This window comes from Molothrus ater, chromosome 3 (assembly GCF_012460135.2).
Source record: "Molothrus ater isolate BHLD 08-10-18 breed brown headed cowbird chromosome 3, BPBGC_Mater_1.1, whole genome shotgun sequence".
NCBI classification, from domain to species: domain Eukaryota; kingdom Metazoa; phylum Chordata; class Aves; order Passeriformes; family Icteridae; genus Molothrus; species Molothrus ater.
In genome coordinates this window covers 57,127,066-57,142,673 of record NC_050480.2, presented here as the reverse complement: position 1 = coordinate 57,142,673, position 15,608 = coordinate 57,127,066, and the positions used below count along the sequence as shown (strand labels likewise).

Sequence of the window (15,608 nt, the reverse complement as noted above, 5' to 3'; positions counted from 1 at the left end):
CTGTGTTGCTGATTTACACACAGTTCTCAGTATCTCTGCCCTATCCTAAAAACATAATAGCCACTCTACGGTGTAACCACACACACAAAACCTACAAACACCAGAACAATGAAAAACCCATGATGCTGCTATTGCCAGGCAGCTATGAATGTCTAATAGTCACACTTTTTAAAGCAACATTTTATCTAGTTTCTTCCAGCAGTGAACTCTTGTCACCCTCTAAGGAAGTCTCACAGAGACTTTTATAACTCTTGCATTTTAATTCACACATCATGGCTCAGGGAACAATTTTGCAGGACACCGTAATGCTTCATCTAATAAAAAAAGGAAAATTTTCAGTAGGAAATATGAATCCTTCTGGAATTCTCTTCTTCCACTGAAATTTAAGTCCTCTAAGTGCTTAAGCAATATTCAGCAAATATACATGATATTCACTGTAAAGTGATTTTAGAAAATATGTAGATTGCATTAACACAGAAACAAGAAGCATTATATAAAGTTTTTTAATAAAAAACTTCCTTTTAAACCCTTAAAGAGTTTAAAAGTTTTATCCTTTTTTTTGTAAATTTGAAATCCCAACAGCAATGTCTGAAGCATAAAAACTCTACTAATACCAAAAAGCAGTTCTTCTAAAAATGAATGCATCAACCATATTTTTGAACAAAAGCTAAAAGCTGTCTTTGCCATTGTGCCACGCTCATAATTTGTTAAAGAGATTTTAGGGTGAAGGCTCTAATTTTAATACTGAAGGATCATAAACCTTTTTAAATTTCAGATATTTTTGTTCCTTTTCTGTGAAATGAATGCGGAAAACTAGCACCACAGTGACACTGTGTATAAAGGAAAAGCAGTCTCTAACCAACCATGTGGCAGGGAAGAAAAAAAAAATTATAGAAGCAAAACAAAAGCAACTGCAATTACAAGAAAACATCATGAAAAGTTTATTTTCAACTCCTGCATTTTCATGTTTGGCTCTTATCTGATTCCTTCTGCTTAATTGTTATTTGGAACTGTGCCTTGGAAGACACTACTGCTGCCTCTCCTCTCAATTTGGAAAGTGTGGCAAAGCAGCTCTATTCAGCTTCAGAGCAGTGAACATAATTGGAGCCCTAGTTCGCAAGCATGAAAGGAGGTGCTGTGCCTTTGATTAGAACTACCATCTCTCCGTGGTGTTTATCTGAAGTGTTATTTCTGTCTTCAGTGTCGACAATGGCAAATTAACATTTTACAATGCTTTCCAATGAGCTCCCAGATCTTGGCTACTGCTCAGCTCTCCCTGATGTGGAGCCTGATGTCACGCTCTGCCCTTGTTTTAAATGTGACCTAGGACATTTTAAGAAATGTAAGATGTGGAAATTTTTCCCCATTATAAAATCTCTAAATGCCACATGTCACACAGGATGATGAGCTGGAACACACTGCAGGGACATAAGAGGTGGGGAGCCTGGACAGAATCAGGCAGCCCCAGGAGTGAGGTAATTTTACACCACCTCTGACTGGGGGAAGAGACATTACTAAGTTTCCAGTACACACACGCAAGCCCCATTTAGGGCAAGGCTCCATGCACACACTCAGGCAGAGGAAAGTTAGGACTGCTGGCAAATAGCAACTACCAGTGGGGCGAAAAGAGAGGATTTGCTGCTGTGCTTTACTCAACAGAAAAAAGTTTACAGATTTTTCTGGCTTCAAAACATGTGTAAGGAAGATATTACAATATACAGCAACTAGTCCTCTGCATCTGGGTGCATTTCACACATCAGTGCCCAGCATTGTTATTTTCACTTCTTTTTTTAATGGAATCAAGTGCCCTGTCTACTAAATAAGGGCTTTCTAATTTTATGTTATTTATTGCTTCAGAGGGGGAGGAGAAAGAATTTCCTAGCAGAGTAAAAATAAACTGGACATCATCAGCCAGAAAAAATACCAACACTAACTGATAGAAAGTGTTTTGTTTAATATAAAACATAAATTATTTAACATCGTAGATAATTAGTGAAGTCATTAGTAAAAGTTCACAAAATAATACTCAAGTAAAAAAATAGAGTAATGATGCTTACAAGTGAATAAGGACTACAAGTAAAACAAACAACACAGTTGGATATGAAATATTTCATTCAGACAGAAGAAAGTGTATTTGGCATGACTGCTGCCAAAGCAGCCAGGAACTCTGACAAAACTGCAATGAATCTTTACTATGTGCAGCACACCTCATTTGAAAAATAAAACTGCCTGGAATTTGCAACACTAATTAATTTTTATAAGAACAAGTAGTCCTACTGAAGACAGTGTAGTTGCATAGGTAGTTACTCCATAACTCCCTTCAGAGCTGCAAAATGCAGTCCAAACACGTATTTGATGTCAGGAAAATATTTTTTGAAAGCTTGTGTTTTCAGGTACACCTTAATGTCAGCACTCCTTTGGTATTTTACCATTCTGAACACTCTTCTATTTAACTTACAGCACACTTTAAAATGCTACTTTAATAACTTATGTAGTGATTGGGCATGTTTTGCTCTAGATCACACTTTTTCACTTGATTCTTTGCTTGCCATGGATTGATCTACAGCCTACACAAACGCCTAAGTTTAATCAGATATCAAATTAGGAAACATTGTATTTGACAGTTTCAGTTCTTTTCCAGTCCAGTGAGGAGCTGAACCTTCAAGTTCTGTTGAGTTCAAGGAAGCCAGGGCAAAAGTCATCCGAAACAGGTTTGCACTATTGATAAGTCACAACTGGTACCATTTTGCATATTTAAGTATTTTAATTTATTTGTTTGTTGTTAATCCTGGAAGAGAGATCATAATTGCAGCCTTCAACGCGTGTAATGAACATCGGCCCAGCATTCAGAAATAAATTACGCCTCTGCTTCATGGTGCTCCAGCTCAAAGGCAATATTTGTCCTTCCACTCGTGCTTAAGTTTGAGCCTCTTGCTGCCTTTTTCTTCTTCTTCTTCAATTCCACCCCACGGGATGCAGGTGCGTTTTCAACACCATTAGTTGTAACTGATGACAGAGGAGTATCGACGCTCATTAAGTTGTGCTGATTTTCTCTCTCATTCCTTTGTATCCTTTTTTTCTTTTTCTTTGTACCTCTAGAGGAAGGTGGATATAAAAAGAGTAAAAGAAACACAAAGTTAGCCCAAATTTAGAGCTTTTTCCACCTACAGCTGATGTGTTACAGCAATTGTCTGCCTGTCCTCTTGAGCACAATGCTGAAACAACTACAAAAACTACTGTTCCACAGCAGAACAAAGACAGAAAAAACATGAAGACAAAATATGAGACCACTCCACTAGTCTACTTTTTATCATAGCATTGCTTTGAAAAGAACTGCTCATGATCTTAAAAATCAGCTCATCTTGATCAACAGACAAGAGATGTAATTAAAAAATACAAATTACCAGTCTCCTCCTCTCATAAAAGCAATTGCACTTGTTTTTTTTCCACTTTCCTAAGCTCAGACACCAAAATACTTACAATTAAATAGAGATTCCTGGTTTATTTATGCAACAAGAATAAGACATGTAGTCAAAGTGCCTAAGATTAGTTTTTCCATTTTAATATACCTGAACAAGGACAGAGTCAGAAATGGCTTTAATGTCTATTTCTGCTTATCAGCCTTCATACAGTGCCAAAAGGATTGGTCAAGCTCCTGTATTCCAGTTGATGCCTCTGACTGGTCTTGCACATGATGGCAGGGATTATGCAGATGTTACACCACTTTTATCACAAATTCCCACTCTTGGCAGAAATTGTAACTTTAACTATAAATACGTTACGTATTTAGGTTGACTGACCTTTCAAAGGAAGGTACTGTCTTTGCTCAAGATTTGTATTGTGCCTAGCACAAAAGGGTCTTGGTTTATGACCTGAACTGTTTAATGCTGCTGAAACACATAAGCAAAGGGATGAATCAAGACTGAAGAATGTGTGTCTTTTTCACAAAAATGGTGCTAACAAGTGCTGCACTGTTAATGATACTGCCCTATCAGATTTTATAGATGAAAATGTTTACACATCAGCCTTGCTAATGAACTGATGAATATCTGCCTGTAGTTGGAACTTTTTTTAACGCTGAACTGTACACTCATGAATATGTGGATTGCTGCAGCTCTAGTACTGGAACATCCTAAGGAAAAGGTTTGAGTGTCTAAGAACCTCTGTGTCAGGATTCCTAGAACAATTTGAGGAAATACTGCTGCATGAGGAAACTAGGGTACAGAGTCATAATTATCCAGTGTTGTAAGTGCCAATGTACCAAAGCCAGTGTTCAGCTGGGTCTTGTGTAAATTTATGCAGAGCACTACCTAGTGCAGCTCAAGGAAACCATACAATGGGAACACACCTAAGGACATACTGGCTGTGCTGACAAGTAGCAGCTAATCATTACTATTCAAAGGGTAGGTTGCTATGCTATTTCCAATATAAAGCTACTCTAATTTTGAGAAGCGGTTCTCATCTTTTTATTATTTGAACATCAGATGTGATGATGTATCAAAACTTAGATTAAAATCACTTACCATAATTTCACTATTTCTTCTAGAGCTTGCAGAAGACACATGAACTGCTTGCTAAGATAAAGGTCTACTACCATCTTGTATAAAATTTGTTTTACTATTGCAAAACCTTATTTTCCACCCAGAAATTCTCAAAAAACAGACATTTCATAAGGATACTGTTCTCATAAGCAAACCAGTAAACATTCATTTGGCTTAGCAACTTGTGCATGTAATAAAGTTTCAATTCTCCATACTTCAAGTGTGTACTTGACAACCTCTTGATTCTTAGGAATTATGCAGTAAATAAATTTCATATCATATATATCAAGGTGACATGAATCTTAAGTGTATTTTCACAGAAAACAGGAAAATAACAGCATGTTTTAGGTGTAGCAACTATTTATGTACAGATTGGACTGGATCTCAAGTCCCGTTGATATTGCTGTTGGATGCTGAAATATAAACTTTTTCCAGTTAGGATGGCAACACCTGCATGTATGTAAACTTTTAGGGATATTTCAAGACACATGGACTGCAGCGACCAAGAAAACTAGAGTCCTGGCAGGTCATGTTTTCGGTAAAAGTAAAGTGAGAGTTTTTATGAAAAATAGGCAGCCCTGTTTCTGAGCTGTTTTATTATCTGATGTGTGCTGTATAAATACCTATAAACAGAAATACTGACAGTTTTTCACACTAGTGGCATCAGCAGTGTCAGAGGATTCTTTTCTAGCTTCAAAATAAGGCATCAGCTTATAGTCTTTTCTGAAAAAAAACTGGTCCATGTGGTCACTGCTGTGAAGTGCTATGTCATGGAGCATGCATGATTTCAGACTGGGATCTCCATGATGCTCCTGCTCCCTATGGTTCAGAATGAGGGAGCATATTCCAGTGATTAAAGCACGTATGTGTCTTCTCTCACCTTTTTGAAATGTAACTGAAGTTACATTTGGGCTCTATTCCTTAGGTGTGATATCTTCTCAGGATAGCCCTAGTTTCCATTAAAATGAAAATGTGTATTTGGTACGACCCAAAATTCTTGAATCTTAAATTATTTGTGATTCCACATTTTAAATCTGTGGTCCCACATTTTTCAGTGGATGCTCTGGAAAAGAGGTCACTCAAAATAATTTTTTCCTGAAGTCCTACCAATGGAGTTGAGTTATCCCAAATTTTTGATACTGACTTCTAACAGTCTGTGTCAACCGTCACAGTAACTGTGCTTTTAAGGCATTTCCTTTCTTAATGTATACACTACTAGAATAGTTGTGTCCAAAATTCAACACTGAATTCTGTCAATGTGTAGTTGCACAGCTCACTCCGCATTGTGCTTGAAGGTTAAACTTTCCACTCACAATTTATTTTCAAATCAAGATACAGCTAGAGATACACAATTCAGATTTTGTATCTACTAATAATCTACATAATCTAAATAATCTACATAATTCTGTAAATGCAGATACATACCTGAAAAGGCAGGTTCAAATGAGGTATGTATCTGCATTTACAGCATAATGTAGATTATTTATATGACGAGGGAACCAGTCTGGAAAATGATCAGTGAACTAACTTTGCTTAGGTGACAGATACAATGGCAAACATGGGAAGTATTTTCAGATATCAAATTTTGAAGCAAAAATGGTTGCAAAAGCTAAAGATATTGTGGAAGCTCCCATTCAAAATGCTGAGATCTTATCTGCTTACAGCTTTCCCACAACAAAGAGCTACGATTTTTAAGAAATGCAAGTGTCATCATCAAAGGTGCTGCTGGCATCTTTTTAGAATGTGAAAACCTTTTGGAATCTACATTAATTAACTTTTAGAAGGTGTAAAAATAGCTTTCAGTCTGCAGCAATAAATCCTAATACATAGCTAAGGGATGCCAGTGAGCAACCCTATATCCCTGAGTTTTGATTGCCATGTACATTATAGTCCTTGCTCTTCTGGGGATGTGCATATGGATGTAAACTGTTATTTCGGGTGTGAAGCACTCTCCCACTGTTCACCCTAAAGTTAACTTCTTATTTTGCTTGAAAAAAAAAATCAACCCTTCCAACATTACTCAGTTTTCAAACAACAGTATTAGGAATAACACTGCAAATTGTTTTAAGCATTTCTTGCTTACTGTGTTGCAGGTGAGTCTCTATCTGTGTCATGTTTGGAGGCAAATTTCAGGTCCCCTGACTTACTGGTGACTGATGACATCTGTAAAAGAGACAATAAAAGCAGGAAGGTAAAAAGACGACAGACAACAGGGCCAACATGTGCATAGAAAACCCACCAGCTTCCTGAATAAGGAGAGAATATACCTCGTTTGAAAAAGAATGTCTATCGGCCATAAAATGTTAACTCCTGTGTGGTTACAAACAAGGAAACAGTGCCCTGCTACAGAAAAAAAAGGCTGCTTGCAAATAAAAGACAGTTTTCAGCTATGTGTAGAAACAAGAGGTTATGAATCTGCTTGAAGCCAGCTTAAAACACACATTGTTTTAAAAGAATTGTTATTTGTCCTTCTACAAGTAAAAGAGCAGAATGCTATAAAGCTTTCTTATTGCATAGTTTTCACAAAAAAATCTGTATTTTTTAATCCTGCAAGTTTCATTCAGAAGGAATTCAAATCACTCCAGGTTACTTTGTAGTTCAAGGCTAAGAAGATTCCCCAAATCTGGAAAAGTAGATAGTCTCACTTCCAAAGTAGTTAGAGGGTCTCTGTACAACTTGCTCCCTCAACAAATAAACCTAATTCTAACAGGTCTCAAACCTAATGGAAGAATTCCCATAAGGAAATGTGAATGCCCTTCCTGAGTCTTCAGGGACAGATTATTTTATTAGTTTAATATTATTTTTCTGCTGACTTAGAATAAACAGGATCAAGCTCCCATTGACTCACTGAATTCATAGATTTACACAGCACACAACAACCATGTTCAAACATTAGTCATTAGAATTAGTCTGCTGTAAAAACACAGATTGCTGGATTAGTTTAGACAAAAGTCAGCCTATTAGAATACAGTAATGTAGCACTGGCAGGGCTAGGAAGAAAAATCATCTACTTCACACACAAAATCCTTCTTAATACAGTAATAAACTTGAGACTAAGTCAATGGTAAAAGTAAACACAAAAGAAGGAAATATAATACCACTGATATGAAAAATACAAGGGAGCGTTGAAAAGGGAATGACTCCAAGTAATTAATACTTCCTTCAGCATTTATAACCTTGTGGTTCCTTGCCATACATACAATCATTAGTTCATTCTGCTCGCAGTGAAAACAAAATATTTTCCAGAAAATCCTGTGTGAATGATGCTGAACCATTTTACCCACATTTTGGAGCAAATATTACAGAATCTTCTCACTAAACAATTACTATAATCAAACATGAACCATTCCAAAGAACTGTAGAATTTCCTGAAGTGCTGCTACAGAAGAGTGACCTCTTATAAAAAATACACTAAGATTTTTAATACTTTCAGACACCTGAACACAGAAAATTATCCTTGTTTTACAGTTAGAAGCTTAAAGTATCCACTAAATTAAGCTGCTTAACTGAAAATTCTTATGATCTGTTTTAAAAAGAACTCATCACAAAGCCTTTCATATATTAAAGCACAGCTTTTTAGTATGAGTACCAAGGAAAGAAGAGCAGACAATTGGAGGCTTTCAGATAGCTGTTCATCTCACATGGCAACTCATGAGAATTCCTAGGTCTGTGGAGACAGACTCCCAACACTCCACAGTACTGTTTATGACTGTTTTTTTACTTCGTTCCTACAAACTTTCAAGCATGTAACAAAGGAGGAACTAGATACTAGATGTTTATGAATCAACCAGATATCTCTGCCACTACCTCCTTTTGTCTGTCCCACACACCTTTGTGTCCCTCTCAGTCTACTCCTTGACCTTCTTTTCCCATCCTAGTGATGTAAGAAATAGTAGTACTGAAGAAACAAGGGGATCAGTGGCAGATGCAAGGAGGCAGTGCAGGAGCTGGTGAAACAAGGGGATGAAGCATCAGGAGGAAGAAGTGGAGGCTGGGAAAACACGCAGATCTTTGGCAAAGGATGTGTGGTAACACACACTGGGAACTGACTAAGGACATGTCAATGTCAGGAGCAAGCCAGGGAAGGCTGGAATATGGAGGAGTTGAGGAGGCTGTTGATCTCATCGTTGTCCATTTCTAAACCTCTCAACCACTTGTTATGCATGGGCAGATCTCCCAGGAAGCTCCAAAGAGCTCTGCACTGTCGTCACTGCCTCTGTACTAAGATGCAGTAAAGCTGGTGCTTGAACAGGCATGGTGTGAGCCAGACACTCCTCCAGATCACAGAGCTTAAATATTAACATAGCATTATTAGGACAGTGTTTGCTTTAAAGAAAAACATCCTAATGTTTCAGACACTTCTGAATATTTTTCTGTTCACAAGAACAAATGCTGAACAAAAAATGTACAAAAAATGAGCTTATTTGTACAGTGTCACTAATGGTGTTCAATTTTGTTGCCATGCTCTAATTCTCCCCCCATTTGTGAGATATAGCCCACCAGAAGAAGAGAACATTAGTTCATGTCAATTGTAGAAGCTTGGCTTTTCCAAAGGGTTTTTTTGCTTTATGATCATAGAAGTGAAATTTGTAAAAAAGTACATATTTTCCTTTTCTAAAGGGCTTGCTTGCTTTACAGCTCTTTCATTTCATACTTAACATTCTCTCTTGCTGCCACATAAGAAGCAACCAAAGCAATATAAATAAAGGCAAAATACACAAAAGCATATCAAGTTCCTGATCCCTCCAATAGAATCCACAGCAGTAAATCAAGCACTAAATCCTTCCTCTGCAACTTGTGGGAGCAATCAGGTATTTCAGAACACACTTTCTAAAAGAGCCTGAAGCAGAGGGCATCTAAAGGAAATACTAAGGACATAGTCCCGTCCCAAATCTATGTTTTTGGTGGTGCTTTCCTCTAGGCTGTGCAGAGCTGTCCCTAAGATTGGTCTGCAGAGATTCTCTGGCAGACTAGGAGGTAGATGGACAGAATAGAGTGGTGCAGTAGGGAATCTATTCAGATGACTCAAGCCATGACAGTAAATGAATTTGCTCTACAGCCTACAGAGGAACTCTCCCATAGAAGCTGTTTCTACAGAACTTCATCTAATTAAAAACTCATTGGATCACAGATGGCAAGAATGAACATGTCTCTGTGCCTTTTCATGCTCGTCTTTAGGACGCTACACTCAGTACTAATCCTGTATCTTGTTTTCTATGATGCAGTCCGTGGATAAAAGATTCACAGCCATGTATTTAACTACCCAAAACTATGCCAATGCCTGCTGTCAAAATTGTTCTAACAAGTCAAGTTCAGGAGAAATGTGACACCACACCTCACCCATCATTTTCTTCCCTGCTATTATGCATCCATCCCCACATTTCCCCATTAAATGAACAACTGGCAGAGACCTTTGCTACCAGAATTACATATATTTCTTTTGCCATGACCTTCCTATTTAAAATGCAATTAACTTACAATTACTTTCCCCCCCCCTTTAGTGTTTTTAAAGCACAAGCCTTTGTAAATAAGACTGACAATATTCTGGCCCTTATATCTAACAGTATTAGCTTACTTGTGAGAATCTAGAAGAACCATGGTTCAGTATACAAGACAGACATTGGCATGAATTTCTTTTTTTTGCATAAAAGGAAAAGTCTGTTGGGTGAAAACCAGAGTTTTCAGTAGTCATGGCTTAACGCCAACAAATACTGCATCTCAGAAATCAAATCTACTACATGAGTTTTTGAGGGACAACAAAAGGAGGAGGAGGAAGAGTGGAGACAAGATCCTTCAGATTGAAGCAGTATGGTTTAGAACACCTGTTTTCAGTCTTAATAATCTAGCCTCTGGGAATTTTTATGGGAATTTATATTCAAAGCTTTGCATTAACATTTGCATTAAAAAGTTCAATTCTCTTCAGCAAGGGCCTAAGAGGACCCAAGGAGAAAAATGGTAAGGGAGAAGTCAGGTTGCTCCTGAGATATGCGTCACTTAACAGCATTTTTGGTTCCACTTGACCAACTCAGTGGCTCAGCCTGATTCTTCCCATCTTTAAACAGACTGGTCACCTACAGTAAACATCTATGCACGAAGTTCCCCCTTCTCTTTTTTCCCCCAACAGGTATTGATTTGCTTATAAACCAGATACCTTCTCCTTCAATGACTCAAGTAGTACTATAGGCACAGGTGTAAGTATTTTTTGAGACAGAACACATAGCTACCAGCTTACAAATAAAGTAGCACCACACTTAAGAGAGAGTAATTCAACTTGCACATGCAGCTGATATGCTGGAGGGAAGGGATGCCATCCAGAGGCACCTTGAGAGCTGGCTCTATGCAAACCTCATGAAGTTGAACAAAGTACAAAGCCCTATACCTGGGTTGTGGCAATCCCAGAAACACCTACAGGCTGGGCAGAGAAGTGACTGAGCGCAGCCTTGTGCAGAAGGATTTGGGGGCGATGCCTGATGACAAACTCAACATGAGCCAGCCATGTGTGCTCACAGCCCAGAAGGCCAAACAAATCCTGGGCTGTATCCAAAGGAGTGTGGTCAGCAGGTCACAGGAGGTGATCTGGATTCTCTACCCTGCTCTTGTGAGACCCCACCTGGAGTGCTGTGCCCAGTTCTGGACATGGAACTGGTGGAGTAAGTCCAGAGGAAGGTCACAAAGTTGATTAGAGAACTGGAACCATCACTACAAAGACAGCCTGAGAAAGTTTGGGCTGTTCAGCCTGGAGAAGAGAAGGTTAGGTGGAGAATGTGTGGAGACCTCATAACCTTTCAGTGTCTCAAGGCCTACAGAGAACCTGGAGAGGGACTCTTTTTCTGTGTCCTGATTTCAGCCAGGGCAGGGTTAAATTTTGTGCAATAGCTGAGAGGGGCACAGCCAGGACCCAGATGTGATAAGACCTCATATCATTGCCAGGCGTGGGGGAAAAAGGACTCTCTTGGAGAAGGTTGTTCCTTCCAGTCCGAAACTTGGTGAGCAGAAGCCATCTGGCACTAATTTATTGTAGCAGGCTCCACAGAGAGCATCTTTGGATGTGAATCACTCTCTCTTTTGTACACTTTTGTTATTAACATTGCTGATGTTACTGTTCATTTTCTTATCTCATTGCTGTTTACAGTAAATTCTTCTTATCGCAACCCATGATCTTCACCTTTTGTGCTTCCAATTCTCAACTTCATTCTGGTGCAGTGGAAAGGGGGAAGGAAGCGGGAGCAAGAGACTGCTGTGTGGATTGGGAAAGCCTCAGTGGGGGCACTGAATGGGCCCCCACAACAGCCTGTAATGACAGGACAAGGAATAGTGGGTATACATGGAGAGAGGGGAAGTTTAGGTTACATATTAGGAAGAAATTCTTTACTGTGAGGGTGGAGAAACACTGGAACAGGTTGCCCAAAAAAGCTGTGGATGCCCCAACCCTGCAAGTGTTCAAAGCCAGGTCAGATAAAGCCTTGAGCAACTTGGTCTGGTGGGAGGTGTCCATGCCCATGACAGAGGGGGTTGGGACTGGATGATCCTTAAGGTCCATTCCAACCCCTTCACATTCTATGATTCTATCTCAAACAGTACAAACTACATTTTAAAGGAAAAACAGAGTACTAAGAAATAGAAAACTAAAGAACTCAAAAGCTAAAATATGTTAATATTGGGTCAAGATTTAAAAAATGGCCCATTCCTTATAGATGGTGCCACAGCAACATTTCCTTCAGATGAATGGTTTCTTAAAGAATAATCAAAGTAATTATTACTTCAAAAATAGGATTTATAAAGAAATATCTATTTTATAATGCCATTAAACAATATATGTGGAAGACTACACAGTAGCTTTGCAGATTGATTCTAGAAAAGCAGTTTCTTTCAGACCAGATGTCAATACCTGCAGAAAGAGAGATCTGTAATCATATTAGCTAGGAATGAAGCCCAGAATTATGAACTTCACTACAATACATTGTACTTCAATTGAAAATCACTTTTTTTCTGCTATCTCCCTGAACCTTGAAAATGAACAGACTTCATGATGCGTCAAAAGTCTTCAGCTCTATTCACTGCAAGAGTTTAGTTGTATTAATTCCTTAGTATTTCCCTCATTAGCATAATCACATCTTCCTATTTCCCCCTCCTCTTCCTAAAAGATAATCAGTCTCTGAAGTGTTCCTCAGTAACCTGAAGAAAGGTAACATTAATGGAGAAAATAGAAACAATACAAACAATAAAAGTGTTTATGAAACTAACAGAAAAACTTCTAGCTATTATTTTTGAAATATGGAACAAGCTTTTCATGCTTTCTAAATTTTTAGATTCAATAAATAAATGTTAAGCCCACAAAATCACCTTCATGTAAACAGCTCAAGCCCAGAGGAAAAGCATCAATTGCTTGGCAGTTTAGTTTCAGACACACTGGGCTAAGTATTCACAAAGTCTGACAAGGACCTCCTCTAGGGGAAGAAGAGTGAGACCATGAATTATTTATGTGAACAGTGATAATCCCTAACTTTGTTTAAATGTACATGGAATCAAGTTTTGATGACCTTTGGGTAGATTATTCAAATTGTGCAATAATAATGTGGTTCTTGCCAGTAAGCCTTTTCTTTTTTTTTCTATTTACATCTTCGCATCATTTTCCAAAGATAAATATACCAGAAAAAATACTTTATTACACTTTTAATGGAAGCTTTGAATTTACTATTTTGTCTATTACTACTTCCTACTATCTATTCTCATGTAACATGGCATTGCATATTTAATATTCAGAATCCAGCTACATGTATTTCATGTAGTGAGTGGCAGGCCATTGAATTATAAAACATGCTCACAAGATCTTACAGCCAGCAGAAAACTTCTGGGAAAAAAAAAAATACTCTATAGACTCTGAAATGTTTCTGATTGGCCAAAATTTTGCAAAACCCACACTATGGTTTCTAATAGAACCCTATCTGAATTGCTGTCCTTTCCACCTTCATCTTAAGGAACCCAAAAACAAGACATTAACTGGAGCAGCCAGTTGATAAATCCATCTCTATTTCTTGGAATTCTTCATCAGTGCAGTGAGAACTTCACTCCATGAAATTTCAATTGGCAGTTTACATGCATGTTGTAATTAAAGATCATTATGACCTAATTTTGTGGCTCAGGAGTTAAGTAACTCCTAAGGCAGGAAAACAAGGTTTGCATAAAATTATTGTTATGAATGCAAAACTGATGGTAGAAAGTATTTTGAAAGAAAGTTCTTTGAACTAAAGCTTTTCTAGAAATTATTTGCAAAGCTTAATATTGGATCTTAAGTATTACACCCTCTTCTAATGTTAATAATTCCACTTTATTCACTCATAAAGCCCTGACGATTTGTTAGATATGCATGTGCAATATCTGCAGTTTTAAAAACTATTCTTAATTAGACTATCAGGTATTCTCAGTAGTTAAAACCATAGTCATAGTCAATATTTTAAGTGCCTTACTTAGTCTTGAACAGTACCAAAATCTCACAAGTAATTGCTAGGATGATTTTCACAGTAACTGTTTTGCAGTCTTAACAGTGTAAAACATTTGAGTAATCCTCAAAAAAACCCAGAAAGAACAATAGATATAACAGACCTAGGTATAACTAAGTATTTGGGAAAACATGCTTGTGTCCCAAAAAAACCCAACTAAAATATTAATTTATATTTTACTGCTTGTGTCAACAACTTAAGCAACAACCTAATTATACTCAATAAATATTTTTGGATTAAAAAAATAAAAGCTTTTCTGCCAAAGCAAGGAAAAAAAAACCCAAACCAAACAAAACCCCAACAAAATGCAGGGTTTTACTAAATTTTTCTTATCTCCCATATAAAGGAAATTGGCATTTCCCTTCATCAGGTCTTATACTGAAAAAAAGTGAAAGGATTAGGAAGAAAAGTTGCTGTGTCACTGCTGCAAGACAGGAACTGCCATAACTGATGAGCCCCCTCAGTGGTCATCTTAGCAGTTTTGTCTCAGAAGTCTCTGGTATTGCCTAAAGCCAAAGCCCTGTAAAACTTTCATTCATTCTGGCAAACAGCTGAATGAGAAGTTGTTTCTTCCGTGCAGAATTCTGCAGCTTTTGTAAACCTATTACATTTCAAGGCATCGAAAGTATTACAGAGATTTGATTCATCATTGGTTAAAGTCACTATCCTCTTGATGGTTTATACAGTGCCGATGTGACTTGAAATTTAAAAAAATCCACCAAATCGTTTTTCCCAGCCATTCCAATGCTTTTGAAATCTCAGCCATTACCTCAGCCTAAAATGTGTTATTAAAGCGATTAATCCCTAAGCACACACATTTAAGTGTCTTGTAGTAGTTGAGTTCAGCAGGGTAACTAAGTATGGCATAAACAAAAATTTCCTTCTACCAATAGTAGATGTGTTCCATTCCAGCTTAATGCTCCCTGATCTTGTTTAACAGCAGAAGGAAAGAAAAGTGAAAGAAAGAAGAGTGCACTGACTTCACATCAGGTATTACTTTGTATGCCCTCTCCAGTGTTCATTCTTTGCTAGTTTAATCTCATATGTATATCCCCTTATATAATTTTTTCTAGGACCTGTTTCACAATTTCCCTCTAGACTCTGTATGATTTTGTACTACCATTGGCTGCTGTGCAAGATAAAAGCAATGTATTTGCTTGGTTTTGGACTGATACTGTACATTTGATTCATTATGTCTTTCTTGTAGACTACTACAAAATTCCAACTAATTATTAAATATGTAGTTAATTTAACTCAAGGTACAAGCAGAATTCAATTTAAGAGCATTTTAATTAAATAATGTTAAAACTCAGCATTATTAAAACAAGTACTACCAGTAATAAAAAAACTAGTGTTAGAAAAATATGTCAGCCATAGACACTTGAGAAATTCTAAGCAATCGAAACTAATCAAATGTTGCTTCTCACAAAGCTGAATAACAAATATGGGTTGCAAATGTAAGTAACAGTAGCTGGTGTACATAAAAGTATTGTGATACAGTAAATTGACTAAATTTCTACCAGATTAAAACAGAAAAACATATGTGGATAACAATGACCAAGTCTAA

General features: G+C 37.4%; 1 protein-coding gene across 1 annotated transcript in view; it reads right to left on the bottom strand.

The window, feature by feature from the left end:
• Nucleotides 1–1,934: 1,934 nt before the first annotated feature.
• AHI1 (Abelson helper integration site 1) overlaps nt 1,935–15,608 on the bottom strand; it is an 82,368-nt gene continuing 68,694 nt past the window's right edge. The window contains exons 23-24 of the mRNA XM_036380625.2: nt 6,625–6,704; nt 1,935–3,095 (exon numbers count right to left, since the gene is read on the bottom strand). Of these exons, the coding sequence (XP_036236518.1) occupies nt 2,858–3,095; nt 6,625–6,704 (318 nt within the window). The 3' untranslated portion in view covers nt 1,935–2,857. The remainder of the gene's footprint in view (nt 3,096–6,624; nt 6,705–15,608) is intronic.